The 18,887-nt window shown below is 36.1% G+C and overlaps 1 protein-coding gene across 1 annotated transcript; it reads right to left on the bottom strand.

The window, feature by feature from the left end:
* Window positions 1-535: 535 nt before the first annotated feature.
* Window positions 536-17,731, bottom strand: LOC102226716. The gene is made up of 22 exons (XM_005795778.2): window positions 17,483-17,731; window positions 16,267-16,429; window positions 15,150-15,311; window positions 14,905-15,065; window positions 14,174-14,242; window positions 13,812-13,916; window positions 13,570-13,708; window positions 12,030-12,115; window positions 11,724-11,825; window positions 11,485-11,626; window positions 11,225-11,410; window positions 8,311-8,531; window positions 5,962-6,124; window positions 5,255-5,407; window positions 5,005-5,165; window positions 4,545-4,613; window positions 3,823-3,927; window positions 3,297-3,432; window positions 3,117-3,202; window positions 1,991-2,092; window positions 1,756-1,897; window positions 536-1,069 (listed from the first exon to the last, which is right to left on the bottom strand). Exons 1-22 carry the CDS (start codon window positions 17,642-17,644, stop codon window positions 882-884), a joined length of 3,003 nt encoding a protein of 1,000 aa, XP_005795835.2. The 5' UTR covers window positions 17,645-17,731; the 3' UTR covers window positions 536-881.
* Window positions 17,732-18,887: the final 1,156 nt, after the last annotated feature.

Genomic DNA, 18,887 nt, shown 5'->3' with positions numbered 1-18,887 from the left:
GATGGTTTGTCCTATAGTCAACTATAAATTTGTGAAATATCATGACTTAATACAATTCACCATGTAAGCTAACACAGGTTTATAAGCATAAAATCATTCATTATATGAATGATTACATATGAATGAGTACGTAGAGTACGTACAGGAAAAACAAAGGACCAGAGATTTAAAAAAGAACAGTAACAACAACCCCACAGAAAAACATGACAAATAGTCATATGAAACAAGAAAGAAAAAAAACCTTTAAAATTCTTTTTTAATTTAAAATAACTTTAAAAATCTTAATTGTGTTGTTATTTTTAACATTCAAATTATAATTGGGATTTTTTTTTCGTTCTGATCAAAAATCACATAAATTAAAGCTATTTATAAATGAATGCACAACTTAATGAGAGTCGCTTCCTTTCTTTTGGAAAACAGCAGTGTAGTTGTGATTTTTTAACCTACACGTCGCTCTTCAAACGTGCATATAGAAACTTTCAGAGCTGAAATCGGAATTTATTCTGCAAATGAAAGAGACGTGATTTCATATCTGTTACCATTTCTGACCACCAGATGGTGCCATCGTACGTCAAAGGTTTATTTGAAACAATACAATCCCATTCACACAATAAGATTCTAAAATGAAATATACATAATTTAATAAAATTACTCATATCTTTTATTTGTAGGAATGTAATTAATGACTGATGTGTTTTACTCGGTTATAGAAACTATACAGTTTTAATAATAAAGAAGAGTTTAATTTAATCTGTTTATTGATTTGCTCAATGATCAGTTTTCAAACCAGCTGATTATGGAACAACTGTCAAGCAGAAGTTAAACAGTCTGAATGTACAAACAAAACTGGTATTGATTTATCATTGAGTCCTTTGAAAACCTCACTGATTTTCTCTCAGCTGGATCTTCATAAAATAAGGTTTGGGAGTCAAAGTTGCTCCAAAGACTGGTGTGAAGTCCGGTTCTCCTGCATCCTCCGGCCAGACGAACTTAAACTTCCTCAGCGGAGTCACCGTGATGAGAAAGAGCTCCATGCGGGCCAGACTCTCTCCAAGACAAACTCGAGAACCTGGTTCACAAAACAACAGCTTAAAAATAACATTCAGTTATTTTAACATACCTCAGTGTGCGTGCATGATTTTTTCCAGTTTCAAAATTTCCCACTGCAGCCTGAATGAACTTAAATCTGATTTTTTTTTTTAATCTCTTCTGAATTCACTATGTGTTGCATCCCTTATCTGACCTTTTCTTGACAGACTGAACAACACAGATCAGATTTTTTTTTAAATGCAACCCACTCTACTTGGATATGTGGTTCTAAATCCGATACGTTTCTGATCTTTCTGAGTCTGTACAGGCAGGTCACATTCAAACGACCTGAACATCATCAAGCCTCGACAAACATCACCGTTCTGTGTCCTGATATGTGGAACTGGGAGGAAAATCAACAACCATGGTGGATGAAAATGTGGATTAGGTTGTTAATGTGATGGCTTTAAAATCATCACAACTTTAAAATCGCAAGATTTTACTTCTGCAAACACCGAGTAACTATGTCTGCTGTTATTGTGTCTTCTATTGTGAATGAGGGACATTTTCATGTTGTTTTTAGTTCACACAGGAGATCACATACACGTCGCATATATTTGGAAATGTGAACCAACATGCAAAAGAAAATAAAATTGGATTTCACAAAATATCAGAATTGCGCATTAAGGCAGGCAGTGTGAATGAAGCCTTAGACATTGAATCTACCTGCAGAGAAAGGCATGAAGGCCTCAGGTTTGATAAACTCTCCCTGTTCATTCAGGAAGTTTTCAGGGTTGAACTCATGAGGGAATTTCCACTGTCCCTCTTCTCTCAACACTGAGGTCAGGTTCTGGATGATCATTGTACCCTGATGGAAATCCAAAAGGGAGAGAAAAGCAGTCAAGTTGTTTATCTTATTTTCAGCAACACATAAAGCCTAATAAAGCAAGATGCTAACAACCTGAGGAATGGAGTATCCCATGAGCTCTGTGTCCTTAGTGGTGCAGTGGAAGACACTGAGAGGAACTATGTTGGCAATCCGCTGGATTTCATGGATCACAGCCTGGAACAAAGCAGATTTCTTAAAATCTCTCCATCATCATGTGCGATTACACTTATTGGTAGAGCAAAAACAAGAGCACAGAACCTGAAAAGTTACAGTTTACCAACCAGAAACAGGTCACCAAGCAGAAAAGATCGGACCTGACCGTAAAAACTGAAGTAATTTTCTTTGGACTTAAAGAGGAACAATCTAGAGTTAACGTACAGCTTCAGTTATTACAGCTGGAAACTAGAGATCAGGCCTGAAATCTGGTGATGGACTCTGGCCTGAAACTTCAAAGCAACATAAAAACAGTTACGAAGTCGGCCTTCTATCACCTGAAGAACATCTCCAGGGTCAGAGGAATAATGTCTCAGCAAGAGCCAGAGAAACTCATTCATGAGGTTATCTTTAGTTGCATTGATTACTGCAACAGCGTCTTCACAAGTCTGCCTAAAAAAATTAATCCTCCATCTGCCGCTGATCCAGAACGCTGCTGCTGGTGTTCTGACTAAAACCAGGAAGGTAGAGCACATATTTCTAGTTCTAAAGTCCTTCACTGAGAGAATAGAAGTTAAAATACTGTTGTTAGTTTATAAATCACTGAACAGTTTAGCACCACAATACATTAATGATCTCCTGCTGTTGTATCAACCCTCCAGTACTTTCAGGTCTTCTGATTCTGGTTCTTGTCTGCATCCCCAGAACCAGAACCAAACATGGAGAAGCAGCATTCAGTTTCTATGCTCCACAAATCTGGAGCAAACTTCCAGAAAACTGCAAACATGCTGAAACACTGAGTTCCTTTAAAACAGTAATGCACTTCTGTGACCTTCAAGACTCCAGATGGCCACATAAATAGAACTTAAAGATAATATCTTCTCCTGTATGTGGAAAATCGTTACGATTCAAAGAAATAAAGGCATGAAAACATCAGATTGTGTGTGATCAATAATAGAAAGTGCTTGAGCATTATTATTGAAAAACACTGTTTTCAGTAACTCCATCATTAATTTATTAACTATGTCTTTAGGGAGCATTTCACCTGCATGTAAGGCATGTTGTGCCTGTCCTCAAAAGAGACCTTATCATGTCCCTGCAGCACCCGGTCTATCTCCTGCTGACATCGCTCTGAGGGAGGGAAAAAAGGCAATTTACGGTTATCAGTTCAACTAAAATACATTTTCATTTAAAGAAGTTAGTGCTTTTCCATGTCAAAGTGTACCTTGAATGTGAGGGTAAGTCATGAGGTAAAGAAACCCGCTCAGCAGGGTGTTGGAGGTGGTGTCCGTCCCAGCAGCATAGAGGTCAAAAGTCATTCTTGTCAGTTGTTCCTCAGAAAAAGTGGCATCATCACCTCTCTGAACATTGGAAGACAAAGAGACATGAAATTCAAATCAAATAAACTTTGTAAGGAAACAGAGAAACATGAGAAAAACTTCACCAGTCAGATTCTTACTTTTGTAGTATTTAATTATGAATAATTTCAGTTTGTACGCAATATGTGTAAACGTCTTTAGGTAGCACTCATTTTTTGTAAAGAAATTTACATCTGATTTTGTACTTTATTTGTATTCATGTTGAGTAGACTGGTTTTTATATGTTGTGCTGGTGATGCAAAATCATTTCTGTATTCTGGGATCAATAAAGTGCATTTTATCTTAATAAGGCAGTTATTTCATTTAGTTATGTTTGGCTATTACTCATTAATGTGGCTCATCTCTTTCTCAAAAAACACATGTATGACGCACCTTATCCACTTCGTCCAGATAGCAGTCGACAAAATCTCGCGGCTCTCCAGGGACTCTGCTCTTCTTGTGTTCATTCACCAAACGTCGTGCAATGTTCAGAAAAATCTACAACACAGAAATTAGTTGTGCTCATAAGTTTACATTCTTTGGAAGAATTTGTCTATTTTTAGTGTCTCATTGCACATTATATCTTAAAGCCACAGACTGAATATGAAAAAAGCATGCATGTTTAAAGTTTGAGCTTCATGTTGGGGAATGTCATGTTATGTTGGGAAAGTCTATAAATGATTACAGGAATCCTTCTGCCACTGGATTAGATTCCTCCAGACAATCAGAGAAATTTCAATAACATTCCGTTTGATTTGATTATTCTAGCATTAAATATTTAACTTGTTCGTGAAAACTGACACATTTACTTTGCAAGTGAAAGAAATGTGTTGTTTTTTTTTATTCTATGAGTTAAATCTTTGTGTTTGAGCTCCAGCTTGTTCACAAATCTCTTAGGAAAGAGGAGCCAGCTATAGGCTCTTGCTTTTAAGCTAATTGAATGAATCATGGCTTCCTTTCTCCAAATTCCTCTAAATCTGTACTCAAATGTACTTGATGAGAAATCATGGTAGCCAACCTTTATCCATGAGTGACAGAAAAGCAAAAAATGCAAAAAGAAAAATACAAATGTTGAGTGTGTAAACTTATCAAAATAAGTTTATGTCCTACATTACCTCCATGTTCTGAAAGGTTTTGTTGTAGGGCAACCGGAGGGGACGGATCAAAGGAAATGAGTCATAGATCTGAGAAGAAAGAGAAAATTTTACCGTACATGGATTAAATTTAAAAAAAGAAAAACACATATCCTGTTTGAATAAAACATTCCTCAGGAGGAACATATTCAGATTCATCTTAAGATATTCAACTTTTATTATGAGAGTCAAAATTTAAGAAATACTTTCACAATTTGATTTTTGATTTATTTGCTGTTTAGTTAGGAAGTTTTAACTGAGAAAAATAAATCTAGCAAAAAGGTGCTATAGTGTTTGAAAAGACTAATACCAGTGATTTGTTAAAACTTTACAAAGCACCAACTTAAAGCAAGAATACTATCTGAAAATATTCAGATTATGATCATTATAATCTGCTTTCTTTACCCACTTCATCCCGTCTCTGTCTGATGCTGTGACTCACCATCGCCCATGGTCCATTGGCTATTTTGATAATCTCAGTGAAGCACCTGACAATAATTTTGATCGTCTCATCTTCGTACTCGTAACGCGTTCCAAACAGAACCTTACAGATGATGTTGGAGGCGGCATTATGAAACAGGAACTGAGGACTCAAAGTTTTACCTGAAAAACATACAAGAGACTAAAATGTGACAGGCTCACATGCAAGTACAACAGAAACCGAATAATGCTTAAAATCACTGAAGACGCACCGATGTTGTCATCTAGAGGTTTAATTATGTGCTGAATCTCTTCATGGATTCTTTCCTCCATTGACTTCTTTCCCAAACCAAAATTCCTCAGAGTCATGAGAGCAAAGCGTCGATGGTCCCTCCACAGCGAGCCATAATCAACCAAAATCACACCTATAAAAGACAAAAAATTAACTTCCAAGGTGACATTTAGCTACGCAGTAACCTCAAGTACTTAGAAACTGTGTGAGTCTGTAAATTAAAAATTGCATTTTGTTTTATTCCAAAGTGTTTTCTTTATTTGAACAAAAATGAGGAATAATCTTGTGTAGGTTGACCTTTAAAGTTATTTAAATTTGATCAAAGTTGTTTAAAAATGGAATGAACATACAAGAACTTTACTCTGGAAACTGGAAATCATTTACAAATACCTGCATGAGCATATAGATGCTCATTTTGATGTAAATAGTTTACCAATGTTATCAAAAAAAGAAAGAAACAAGTCCTGAAACTGTAGCTATAGTGTCTGGCCAATTAACTGAGTGTTTAGAATGATTGAATAATGGCAAAACAACAGAATGCTCATCTTCCAACAAAACAAAGTTAGCACTGTACATTTTATTGATAATTAGAACAGGAGTTTGAAAATTTTCATTTACTTTTATACCAAATTAGTCTTACTAGTGTCTTTTTGTGCATTATGTTACAAAACACATACTGTACATTACCTTTGTTATTGGTGAGGTTAGTAATTAAGATGTTTTGGGGTCGACCAGCAAAATCAGCAGCTTTGATCACCATTGCCTCCTTCATGGCCTTAAACTCACTGATGACCACAGCTGGTTTCAGACCCAAGAACAGACTGTAGATGTTTCCATACGACTGCCTCAGCTGGAAGAAAGAAGTTTTATTTCAGATTTTTTCCCCTGTTTTTATGTCTTCTACCCCTTTATCCATCCATCCTTAAACATGTGAAAGAAGTCTGGTGAAGAGTCAAAGCAGAAGACCAAAGATTTATGAATTGGAAATGGAGTGATGATGGTGGGGTAATAGAACAAACCTCTAATCCAGAATCCAGTTTTTCCCATCCTGGAATTACCCATCATTTTACCTACTGCAGGTATCAGCATTTCCATTCACTATATCCTCCTGAGACCCAGAAAAAAAGCTTTTGAATTTTTTTTTTTTCACTACATGTCTCTTTGGAGTGAAAAAACATCACTACGATTGAAAAAGTTTCAAAACATGTTTTTATTTATTTATTACAGTATGTCCTTTGGAGAGGACATCGGGACTCTCTTGTGGCAAATATGAACACATTTTGAGGCCCAGGATGTCCTCTCTAAGGACCAACAGGATTTAACACAGTGGCATGTATGGTTTCAGAGTTATGAACAAAAAAACCTATGTCCTCCACAGAGGACAAAAATGTATTGCTGGGTCTCAGGAGGCAAGGTTGGCATTTAAAAAATAATTATGCGTAAATGGAAACATGGCAATTTATAAAAAATTATCACTATTTGATCAAAGGTTTTCACTAGTGACATTGGTTCATTTCACAAAACTGCAATGGAAACACTTTTTTTGCATCACAAAAATTAAAGGATAAACAACTGGGTGCAAACCATGAAGAAGAAGACAGGAAGTAGGTGGAGAATTATGGTGCCGCGTGATTTTTAACAACTTATCTCGTGAACAAACTTAATCACAAGTGATTTTAATTGCTTTTTTATTTAATGGAAACACAGTAATTGTGAAAATGTGTTTTTGGACATTAGCAGAAGATTGGCAAAGTTTTGTGCACATTTGTAATGGAAATGCAGCTTCTGTCACCTTAAAAAATATTATTCTGATTGAGCTTACACCAGCTGTCATAAAACCACTTTGTTCTGGATGCCAGTGAGCTAAAGGGAACGTTCATGTCAGACTTGTATGGAAAACATCTTAAAAAACAGCAGCAACTTATGGATGACTTTGCAAACCAAAGATTAAAACGTAAATGTCATAAAGATTGACTAATAATGACTCCAACAAGCAGGGGTCTCCAGCTTCAGTCCTTAAGAGATACTGTCCTGTATTGCTGCTCAAACACACCTGAATCAAATAAATGTCTCATTACAGACCTTTGACACATTTGATGGTATTTTTAATAGATCCCTGAAGCAAAGGATGACTCAAAAGTAAATTTGTCATTAATCATTAGGTCTGGCTTATCAGTTTTCCCAAGCGTGCAAACACCAAACTTTTACTGTTTCATAGGAGACTGTGACTAAGCAAAAGGTAACTTTGGACACAATTTTTGGAGTTTGGACACTAAAAACTGAGGCAGAAGATCAAATGGGCTGAGTCTTGGTTTAGAAGAGCATATTTAACTTGGTGAATTCAAGAGGTGTTGATTTTTGATGCTCAATATTGTATGAAATTCTACATTAATAAAATAATTGATGACATTTGCCGGTCATAAAAGACGAAATGTTTCTCATTGTCTATATGCTATATCTTGTCATTTTAATTTCTAGTGTAAATTGTGTAGGACAGTAGCTATAAATATTTGAATACTTTTGCATTTGAAAAGCTCTAGAAGTTTGTGTTATTATGAATGGACTGTATGAGGGGATATTTAAAGGTACATGCATTAAAAGCATTTATGCATAGACACATAAACACATAGAAAGTGTTTATGCAGTAACTGCTTTCTAATGCAAAAAATTGTTTTCTGCATTAAAAAGCAGGGATACTTTAGGATAATTCATTTAGGAATCTTTTACAGTTTCCTGAATCATGCTGACATCATCACTACTTAAGTTTATGTAATGTTTGACTTTGCTGCAGCGTAACCTTTGCCTTACAAACATACAGTTCAAAGTTTTCTTTAATCCAAACTAATTATTCCACTAAATATTTGATTATCAATAATGGAGTTAAAGTTTGTGCTGTACCTGCAATTCTGAGCAAGTAAAACTGAAGTTCGCAAGCGTTAAATTAAATCCAAGCAAGATATGGAAATCAATCTTATATAAACTGTAAAAACAATAAATAAGAAAGAAAAATATATTATTCATCATAGCTTTTCTTACCCTTTCAAAGTCTTTTAAGGGGTTCTTCATGTTCAGGTTCCAAAGGTTCCCCAGTACAGGCAGACTGGGGGGTCCGGGTGGGAAGTTCTTGGGTCTCTGAGGTTTGAGTTGTAAAAGAAGGAAGACAACACAGAGCACCAGCAGAAATACTGAAATCATGTTGGCTTGTTTTGGATCAAACTGAAGAGATGACCTGCTTAGCTTATTATGAAAGTCTGTATCTCAGCGCTGACTGCTCTGGTTGTGGCTTTTGATTCTTTGTATTTAAAGGGAGAAGCAACATCAGGCATAAATAAGTGATCATGAAAGAGGACAGGAAATGAAGTAATAACATAGAGGGGTGGGTCTTCAACTCTATTCATGGTCTTTAGTTTAAATTCTTTTTGTAACCAGTTAGGTTTATTTTAAAGCTATATGTATAATTATTAGGAAAAGGACCAAACTTAAATCTTGAAAACTACTTGGAGACATAGGCTACAGAAAATGGTTTATCCTATACTCCAAATTAGTGGAATAACATGATTTAATAGACCAGAAATAAAAGTAGAAAAACTACAGTCAGACTACAGTTCCAAAACAGTGCAGAAAATAATAATAATAATCATTATTATTATTATTAAAAACTTCTTCTGTTCGCTGATTCAGATGTGTAATCTATGTGAAAAGTTATTTTCTTTTTCTCTCTCTCTGACCGACATTAAACAAAACTAAATTTTTGTAATGTAATGTTTGACTTTTCTGCAGTTTGTTTCTTTGAATTCAGAAGTTTGCATATATTTCTGTAGCAAATGCAATTTGGGCCGAATGTATACATGCTTCCAGAAAATTTCCACAACAGTTTGCTGAAATTTTGGCCCATTCCTCACAACAGGTCTTTGCTCCTTTGTGAGCGAAAGATCTTGCTCACAAACATCTTTTCAGCTGTATGTGACTGAGATCATGACTCTGGAACATGGATTTTGCTGTTCTTAAATCCATATTTGATGGTTTAGGTCGCCATTGTCCAACACCCATTCAGCTATGTGGCTCATATCTTCAGATGTTGCTTCAATATTTCCATGTTTTTTCCACATGATAAACCAAAATGATCTTTCAAACCAACAGAAAGGTTTTCTCTATTTTTGTACTTTACTGGGATATTTAACCCACTCATTATTAGTTTATCAAGATTGAGTTGAAGTTTTTCATCTCTGTAATACTCTGTGTTTAGTCCAGGTTAACTAGGTGTGGGTTAGTGGATTTACTCCAAACCTTTTCTTACCTTCTCAAAGTCCTATAAGAGGTTCTCTAAGTTCAAATGCAGCGGGTTCCCCAGTAGAGGCAGACTGGGGGGTCCTGGTAGGAAGTTCTTGGGTCTTTGAGGTTTGAGTTTCAGAATGAAGAAAACACAGAGCCCCAACAGAAATAGTGAAACAAACATGGTGGTTCAGATTGTATTAAACTGAACTGCAAAGCTGCTTGAGTTTTTATGAAAGAGCAGCTCAGCTCTCAGTGCTTTGCTTGTGTACTTTGATTATTTGTATTTAGAGCGAAGGAGGAAATCAAATATGAATGGAGAACTGTCTACAGCAACAGGAAGTGAGGTATATGGGCGGTGTTTTCTTTGGGCTAACATGGTACATCTGGGCAACACAGTCACATTAAAAAACCATTTTGAAAAAACCTTTTAGTATAAGTTATTTTTGATCTTAGTAAGTTAATCTGACATACTGAAAAAACTCCTTTATTTTATATAAACATTTAGCTGCAGCTCAAAGAGAAACAATTGCAGTTGTCTCAATAATTGCAATGCCTTGTGCGTGTTCATTTATTTTAAGTTTTATTGTTTTGTTTTAAACATGTTTTTGAGCACAAGTGCCATATGACTCAATGCAAAAGAAAACCTATAGTGTTTTTGTTTTAAGAGTTTTAAACTGCTGCTTTTCTACATAGCAGCTTGCTGTGCTACAGTGCTAACACTAAGCTGTTCATAAAAGGGAACAAAATTTTCAGGGACAAATTCACAGCTATTTTCTGAATCCATACAAACTACAAATAATATTTTGCATTTTTCATCTCTTAAAACAAAACCAAATGTAAAATGCTGCCATCTGCTGGGGCTGATGGGCAAGTTTGTCTCTGTGCAATTTAGTGGAATCTGCTTTGTGAATCTGGTGCAGAAATGAAGCAAATAGATAAAAACAGTTCAAACAAATCCAAATAAATTCCCTCCAATAATGTCTGCAGACCAATTTTCATAATGACACTATATGTTTAAGGTGACTCTCTGTCAATAGATGCTTTCAATAAAATACCAACTTAAATGTAATTTGTCCCCCGTTGTTTCTCCAAATGTGTCCTACAAGTTTTCATACAACATGTAACATATAAACTCACAAAGAAACAATTGAACAGAAGAATAAAAACTCTTTGGTCTTGAAAAGATTTTTTTAGGTAAGCTTTTATTCATTAGCAGCAGTACTAAAATACATTGATTATTTTGAATTTTTTTTATCCAGTCTTTTATTCCTCATCTGTAACTGCGTTTCAATTGACCTTAAAATTATGCAAATTGGAATCAAAGATAAATTTGCTTAATGGAAACTCAACAATTTTGAAAAAACTAATTTTTTGTTAAAAGGTTTTAGTGCTAGCAAGAGGTGGTTTTACAGCTGTGTAGAAATTTGTGTATTTTGTAAAACTGAAATGGAAACACTTTTTTTGTGATGTCTCGATGCCAGTAGTAACGGCGGAAAAGATGAAGACGACAGGAGGTAGCAGAAGGATGACGGCGTGGCATGCTCTGGAACGAACTTTTTCATCCATGATTTTAATGGCAACATCACAGTTGGGATTTTTTTCCCCCCCGACATTAGCGGAAAACTGAAAGCTTTATGTACATTTGTAAAGGAAACACGGTTAGTTTCTGCTCCTCACTGTTTGGACCTCAGTTGGACCTTCATGTAGTAAGGTTTTGGCGTTAGAGTGACTCCATAGACTGGAGTGAAGTCTGGTTCTCCTGCATCCTCTGGCCAGATGAACTTAAACTTCCTTAGCAGAGTCACAGTGATGAGGAAGAGCTCCATGCGGGCCAGACCCTCTCCCATACACATCCGAGGACCTGGAAGAGAGAAACCACAAGATCCAACCCACACTTCAAGGTGGTTACCTCAACCGTGACACATCTCAGTTTACCTGCAGAGAAAGGCATGAAGGCCTCAGGTTTGACAAACTCTCCCTGTTCATTCAGGAAGTTTTCAGGCTTGAACTCATGAGGGAATTTCCACTGTCCCTCTTCTCTCAGGACTGAGGTCAGGTTCTGGATGATCATTGTACCCTGAAGAGAAGCATAAATATCAAATGCCGAAATCAGATGGTCTTTGTTTTAGTGTCCCTCTTGCAAAAAAAAACTTGAAGAAACTTTCCTCACCTACCTTGGGAATGGAGTATCCCATGAGCTCTGTGTCCTTAGTGGTGCAGTGGAAGACACTGAGAGGAACTGTGTTTGCAATCCTGTGGATCTCATGGATCACAGCCTGGATGAAGGAATATATTTAACACATTTTCTGACTTGAAGCAATAAAATGTGTTTCTAAGTGTAATTGTTTGGTTATTATTGCATTTAATAAATTTGAATTCCATAGAGTAAATGAAGCAACAAGATCAAATAGGAAGTGGCTACAAGAGACAGAAAAAACTATTTCACAGAGTTACTAAGTTATATTTTGTTGCTATAGTACCTGGACGTAAGGCATGCTGTTTCTGTCCTCAAAACAGACCCGGTCCTTTCCCTCCAGAACCTGGTCAATCTCTTGCTGACATCGTTCTGAGGGAGGAATAAAAATACAGAAGCATCAGTGGTTCCACATGTTCCGTTTCTACACTTTTCTGCTCTGGTCCAGTTATTTAATCTGCAGCACCACCGTTATTTCTGTTACTGTTATCCCCAGGACTATCAATTGAAATTACTCCTCCTGGGACACTTGAACCCCTCAACTGTCTCCCTCAAAATGTTGGATCTTACCAAGTTTGGGAAAGTTTCTAGTGCAAATATGTTAGTACACCTGAAATAAGACAAAACAAACGAATATGTAACTTTTCAGCAAGAGCTTGTTGTCCCAGAAGTTCCTGAGATAAACAATAATATTTCTGTTTTGAGATCATTTTCATGCAATATAATGGCAATAAGGGGTGTCGCGATACCATAATCTCATGATACAATACGATATTCTGATCACGATACGATATGTATCACAGTAATTGTCAAACAATACAATTTGATGCACTTTTATGATTTTCTGAAAAATTTTAGAAGCACAGAGTGATTTTAGTGACATTCTGTGTTCCATAGACTTGGATTTTAATTAACTGAAAACTGATTAAAAGCACCAACTACACAATACCTGACTCTGATTGGGCAGAGTCTAACAGTCTGCAGCTGGACAAAATGAATCAAAGATGCAGTGAGAAAATTGCATCTTTGATTAACTAGACATGTTAAAAAGACGGAATAAGCCGATGGACCCCTATGGTTTAATGTACTGATAGTCACGGATGGAAAATCGATGCCTTCCTAGGGTGGAAAAAATTGATAAATATCGTAGAATCGATATAATTATACAGCCCTAATGGTAATGACATAATAATGCAAGAGTACATTCTCAAAGATTAATAAACTTTAAATTCTAATGAACATTTAACACTGGAACTGGAAGACATTTTAAATATCCAAAATACATAAACAAAACAACCGAAACAACAAATGAAATGAGTTATTAAGTGTGTGTAAACAAAATTAACCTTCAAAAATAAAAGGTTAGTTGAGACCAAATCACCAGACTGGAAATGTTTGTCCTCCAGCTTTTGGTAGAAAGAGAGAAAAACGATAAATAATTAAATTGGAAATTATTTTGTTTCTTCTAAGTTATCATGTGATTAATTGAAAGATTGCTTATTGTGACAGGCCTAGTAAATAATTTCTTAATACTGATGAAAAATATTCATCAATATTTGATGAATAATATGGGTAAAGCATCTTGTAGGTGAAATAATCTGCCAGTGGAACTAACTATGATTTTCATCATAAAGGAAATATTTGTTTAAAATAAGCTCCTATGTCTTACTGAAAGGTTACTGGTGAATTAGTTTTGTCTTATTTCAAGTGTACAAAGATATTTGCACTACAAACTAGACAAAAATACTTGATTAGATTTTGTGTCTTTCCAGTGACTGAACTTAATTAGTAATAAACAGAATGATGGAGCCTGAATTGAAGCATACCTTGGACATGAGGGTAGTTCATCAGGTAGAGAAATCCTGTCAGCAGGGTGTTGGACGTCGTGTCAGTCCCAGCAAAGTGAAGATCCAGGCTGTAAATCATGAGCTGAGCTTCTGAAAAGGAGGAACCGTCATCGCTTCTCTGAAAAGAGGACAGCTTGTGATTATTATAAACATTATACACTGGAGGTGATGAACTTAATGAGTTTCTTATGCAGGTCTCACATGTTGGATGACTTACAAACCTTTTCCAGTTCATCCAGGTAACAGTCAACAAAGTGCCGAGGATCCCCAGGAACTCTGGTCTTCTTGTACTCAGTGACCAAGCAGTTAATATAGTTCTGGCAAATCTAAAGAAAATATTTTTTTGTTATGGAAATGGTATACATCATAAAGCTGTTGCTAAAGGTTTTCTCAGTCAGACAAATTTCATGTTTCACAGACTTTATATATTCACTTTGAGTTGCCAGTGATTAGAAACAAATTCGTTACAGTTCTTAAATGAATTTTTTTTAAATTCACAACATGGATGGAAAAACTGAAGTAAAAATAGCTGGAAATGCAGAAATACTTGGTTATTTACTTGGTAGAAAAATATTGTTTTTACCTCTGCATTCTTAAAGGCCTTTCTGAATGGCAGCGGGAGGCTACGGCAAATGGGGATAGAATCATATATCTATAAAGAAAAAGAAATTACATTATCTGAAGAGAAATATGGGTATTTATTTCCAACAGCTAAATATTTCACAGTTTCATTTACACACAAATCTACCACAGCATATGTGGGTCATTGTAGACAGAAAAGAAAAAAATAAATAGATAAAATAGAAACAAATAGAGAAATACATTTGCACCAAAAGACTCAGAAATGTTGAGATTATTTTAGAAATTTTCTATAAAAAAAATACATGGACATTTAAATTTTTGGACGTTTTCAGAGTTTTTCATGGCAAATTTTTAGCTTTTCAAATTTAAAAATGTCCATTTATTTTCTACAAAATTTCTGAGATTAATCTAAAAATTTCTCCTCTACGACGGCCCTAATACTGTCATATAAATCACCCTGCTAGTAGAAATTGTTTTAATAGCCAGATATAATGCATTTTATCAATAAGCAACGTAACAGCTGGCTGTGACTCAGTGCGAAGAGTAATGGTTTTACAATCGCAAAGTTGTGGGTTTTAATTCTAACTTCTTGCCCCATGTTTATGTATATATTAGCACATTGCATCATAAATATGTCACTACGTTACATGCAAGACTTTGATAGCGTTATGAATTAAATTTTCTACTTTAGGGGGAGAAGTGTACGGCCCCTTCTTTAACTCACACACTCACCATGGCCCAGGGTCCATTGGCTATCTTGGCATTTTCAGTGAAGCACTGAACAATCGTTTTGATCATGTCATCGTCGTACTCATAGCGCTTTCCGAACAGAACCTGGCAGATGATGTTGGAAGCGGCGTTATGGAACATGACCCGAGGACTCAGAGTTTTACCTGTATGAAAATCAAAACAGACATTTAGAACAGGCTACAGAACAGAGCACAGAGAGTTGCTGCATGGAGTAACCAATGACTTACCGATGCTGCCCTCCAGTGTTTTAATAGTGTGTTGAATCTCATCATGAATTCTGTCCTCCATTGATTTCTTTCCCAGACCGAAATTCCTTAAAGTCATCAGAGCGAAGCGGCGATGCTCTCGCCAGCTTGGGCCATAATCTGCCAGAATCACTCCAACACCACCTGCAGCAACACAGAAACACAAAAACGCATTCACATTTATTATTTTAGCCTCTAAACCACAGGTGTCAAACTTCAGTCCTCAAGGGCCACTGACTGCAGTTTATAGATTAGCCACAGGTACAAAACACTGGAATGAAATGGATTAATTACCTTCTTGTTGTGTAGATCAGATCTCCAGAGCCTTAATGACCTAATTATTCTACTCAGGTGCTGCAGCAGAGGCACATCTAAAAGTTGCAGGACACTTGAGGACTGGAGTTTGACACCCCTGCTCTAAACCTTTTTATGACCAGGTTGCATCTGCTTTTATATGCTCTTTCATATTTTCAGGGTACACAGAACCGAAAGTGATCCGCACCATTTTTGTAGACAAGCGCTTGTGCAATGCATAGCGGATCGATGGCTTCTAGACCAACAAAAAGAAAATATGTGGACACTCTTGACCAATGTGCGAGAGAAAATACATGAACAAAATGGATGCTGTCAGGAGCGACCCGTATGAGACAGAGAAGGAAAATATGTCAGACAAGCTGCCTCCCATCTCCTACTAATTAAACTGCCAAGTGAACACAACACAACACAACGTAACATAACTGCCTGCAAAGATGGCTGTCAGTTACAAAGTTCACAGAAACATTGCCTGCCATTGTTCTTGCTCTGTTTTTTGTGCATTTCCACTTGATTTTTGCAAAGTTTATGCGAACGATTCAAATCACAAGTCTAACTAAAGGTGGGAGACTTGTCAAATTTTGATAAAAGGTATAAAATAGTGAAAGAGATCTTGTTTTGCAGAGACTATATTGAACACCACCGAATGCTGTCTTTGTGAGAACTTTGTGAGAAGACAAATCAAATATTTGAATCAAGTGTGATGAAACAGGGACCAATATAAACAGTAAAAAAGCACAAAAATAAGCCCTCAAACATTGGTTATCTAATGTAATGTAATACCTACCATTCCTACAGGAAACATCGTTGACAAACAAGTCTTGGGGTCGTCCAGAAAAATCCGCACCCTTGATCACCATGGCTTCTTTCATGGCCTTCAGCCCGTTCAGAATCACAGCTGGTCTCGGACCGATGTAAATACTGTAGATGTTTCCATACGATTTGCTCAGCTGGGAGGGAAAAATAAAATGTCAGTGTTTTTTAAACACCTGTCCATCCTTGGTGTTGTTCTGTAATATAAGATTTGCATACAAGTGTATTATTCAAAGTTTCAAAATGTTAAAAAGTGAATTCATTTTATTGGTTTATTTCCACAACTGTAACTCTTGTAAATTAGCTACTTATGCTAGCTCTAAAATTGTTTATTTCTGTTCATTTCAGCTTCCAGGCGATAATCAAAATTTTGTTTCTCATAAAATTTGAGTATTTCACATTTTTTTAAATTATATACATCATGTTATAATTATTAAAATTTTCTGCATAACATTAAATTTCTGAATTTAAAAATTAAAAGAAAATTAGCTCTGATGTCATAATTTATTGAGATGCATATGTAGAGTAATATTCAATAAATGCAATTAATGTTCCGATCAGTCCTGTTAGTCAGATTTGAAAATAATATCGCTTACATTCAGCTCAAATTTCTGCATAAAAATTGTTTCAATTGTGATCTAATATTCTAATCTTGAATGTGATTTTTAGATTAATTTTAATGGAAAATCATCATAATTAGCCAATTAGAAAGAATAAGTCTTAGCATAGTTAATCTGTTTGACTTAGTGAATTGAGTTACTAAAATGAATAACCTTTCAATAATATTCTGATTTACTGAACAATTTGCAGTGAACTGTGTTGTGAACATTTAAGTATATTTGTGTGATTTATTTCATGCTGTGATATAAACTTAGACTAGAATATAATAGACTAGAATAAACTAGAATGTGATTTATTGAATAAGAACTATGCACACACTGGCTTATCAAGTCCTCTGGTCATAAACTCTAACACTGGTTGGCATTATTCCAAGTGTGCAGACAGTTTTGCTGATATTATTCAATCACCTGTAGTTCGTAAAAGCAGTTTCCTACAGAGAGATCAAGTATCAACACTTCTCAAATGTATTGATTTCACCATTCAGCTTTACTGGAACTCTTGCAATTCTAAATCAAACGTCGCTACTGTCATTTAAGACATTTAAACAACAAACTGCATTGATTTCGTACCCTGTCAAAGTCCTTCAGTGGGTTGTCCAGGCTCAGGTTCAAAAGGTTCCCCAGGACAGGCAAGATGGGGGGTCCTGGTGGGAATTTCTTTGGCCTCTGAGATTTGAACAGGATGATGACGAACCAAACAAAAAGCCATAGCAGAAATATTGATACAAACATGTTTCTATATGAAGAGGAAAAAAGACAGGTCTGACAGGTAGCAACAGAATTAAGCTGCTGCGGTTAGCCCTGCCCAGTTTGCTTAAGGACTTTGTTTCTCTGTATGAACTATTTGCCTCAGACGTAAAGTCCACTGATAAGCTAACGCCGTAGATAAAGAGCGCAGGAACCATCTGTTCTACCAGAGGTAAACTTAGGTGACCTTTACTGGGACCAGTCTGGCTCACCTAAAATATCTCCAACATAAAGTGGTGTTGGTTTTTTCCACTACTTTCCACTTAATCCATTCTGAATACTGAGCATTATTGTGCTTTGGTTCATATAAACTCTGGTATTAAATACAATAGTGGCAGGGTGTGGTTTGAGCACAAGTACAAGGGAAAGCCTTGGGACAGGGAAGGCTGTCCCGGCCAAGAACAGAACTCTGCATGCTTCCTGGCATCAGTCACTAAAACCCTCGAAGACAGAGCACATCACCCCGGTTCTGAAGTCCACTGGCTCAGAAAACATACTTTAAAATACTTTTGTTTATAAATCACCGTATTGAGTGGCTTAGCACCAGAATACATTAAAGATCTGTTGTTGTTGTATCAACCTTCAGACCACTCTGACCTTCTGGTTCTGGTCTGCTCTGCATCCCCAGAACCAGAACTAAACATGAAGAACCACCATTCAGGTTTTATACTCCTCTAATCTGGGATAAACATCCAGAAAAGTTTGTATTTGAAGAGGATTCAAATTAAATACATTGGCTGGTCTGATAAACATATTGCAGCTTCTACATTAAACAGATCATGTCTCTATTTGAGGTAAAACATAAAGGGGACATATTATGCAAACTTCACATTTTGTACCTTTTTTGTACTTCCTTGTTGGTTTCTACTGCTCCTAAAAACAGCCCAAGTGCTTGAAAAAAAACACCCCAAAAGTTTTTTGGCAATAAATTTATGTTATTTGGTGTTTGGAAAATGAGCCGTTTCAAAAACCTCCAGTATGTAAAGTCACAAATCAGCAGGCACAGCACCAGTACCACGCAACCCAAGCTGAGCTCCAGCATATTTGGTCAGCTGGTTTCAACACTGTACAATGGCTGCTGGAAAACACAGCAGGAAAACAATCAGAAGTTCACTTAGGTTGAGTTTTTCTGATGAACTTAGAAAGGCAAGGCTGAGATGTTTTCGATGTGTAAAGGAACAAAGAGGGAAGACAAAAGAAGGAAGACTTCAAAAACATTAATGTATTT

The sequence above is a fragment of the Xiphophorus maculatus genome, chromosome 2 (genome assembly GCF_002775205.1).
Source record: "Xiphophorus maculatus strain JP 163 A chromosome 2, X_maculatus-5.0-male, whole genome shotgun sequence".
NCBI lineage: Eukaryota > Metazoa > Chordata > Actinopteri > Cyprinodontiformes > Poeciliidae > Xiphophorus > Xiphophorus maculatus.
Note: the sequence above shows the minus strand (reverse complement) of the source record. Positions and strands in the feature narration are given on the sequence as shown.

Bases quoted from the DNA above. Each gene is read 5' to 3' on its own strand.
- LOC102226716 (XM_005795778.2), bottom strand. From the start codon at position 17,644: ATGTTTGTATCAATATTTCTGCTATGGCTTTTTGTTTGGTTCGTCATC. The intron at 15,066-15,149 runs GTAAGTCATTGG...ATTTTCATACAG, and splicing joins AACACTGGAGGGCAGCATCG to GTAAAACTCTGAGTCCTCGG. The intron at 5,408-5,961 runs GTAATGTACAGT...TGTCTTTTATAG, and splicing joins TAACCTCACCAATAACAAAG to GTGTGATTTTGGTTGATTAT.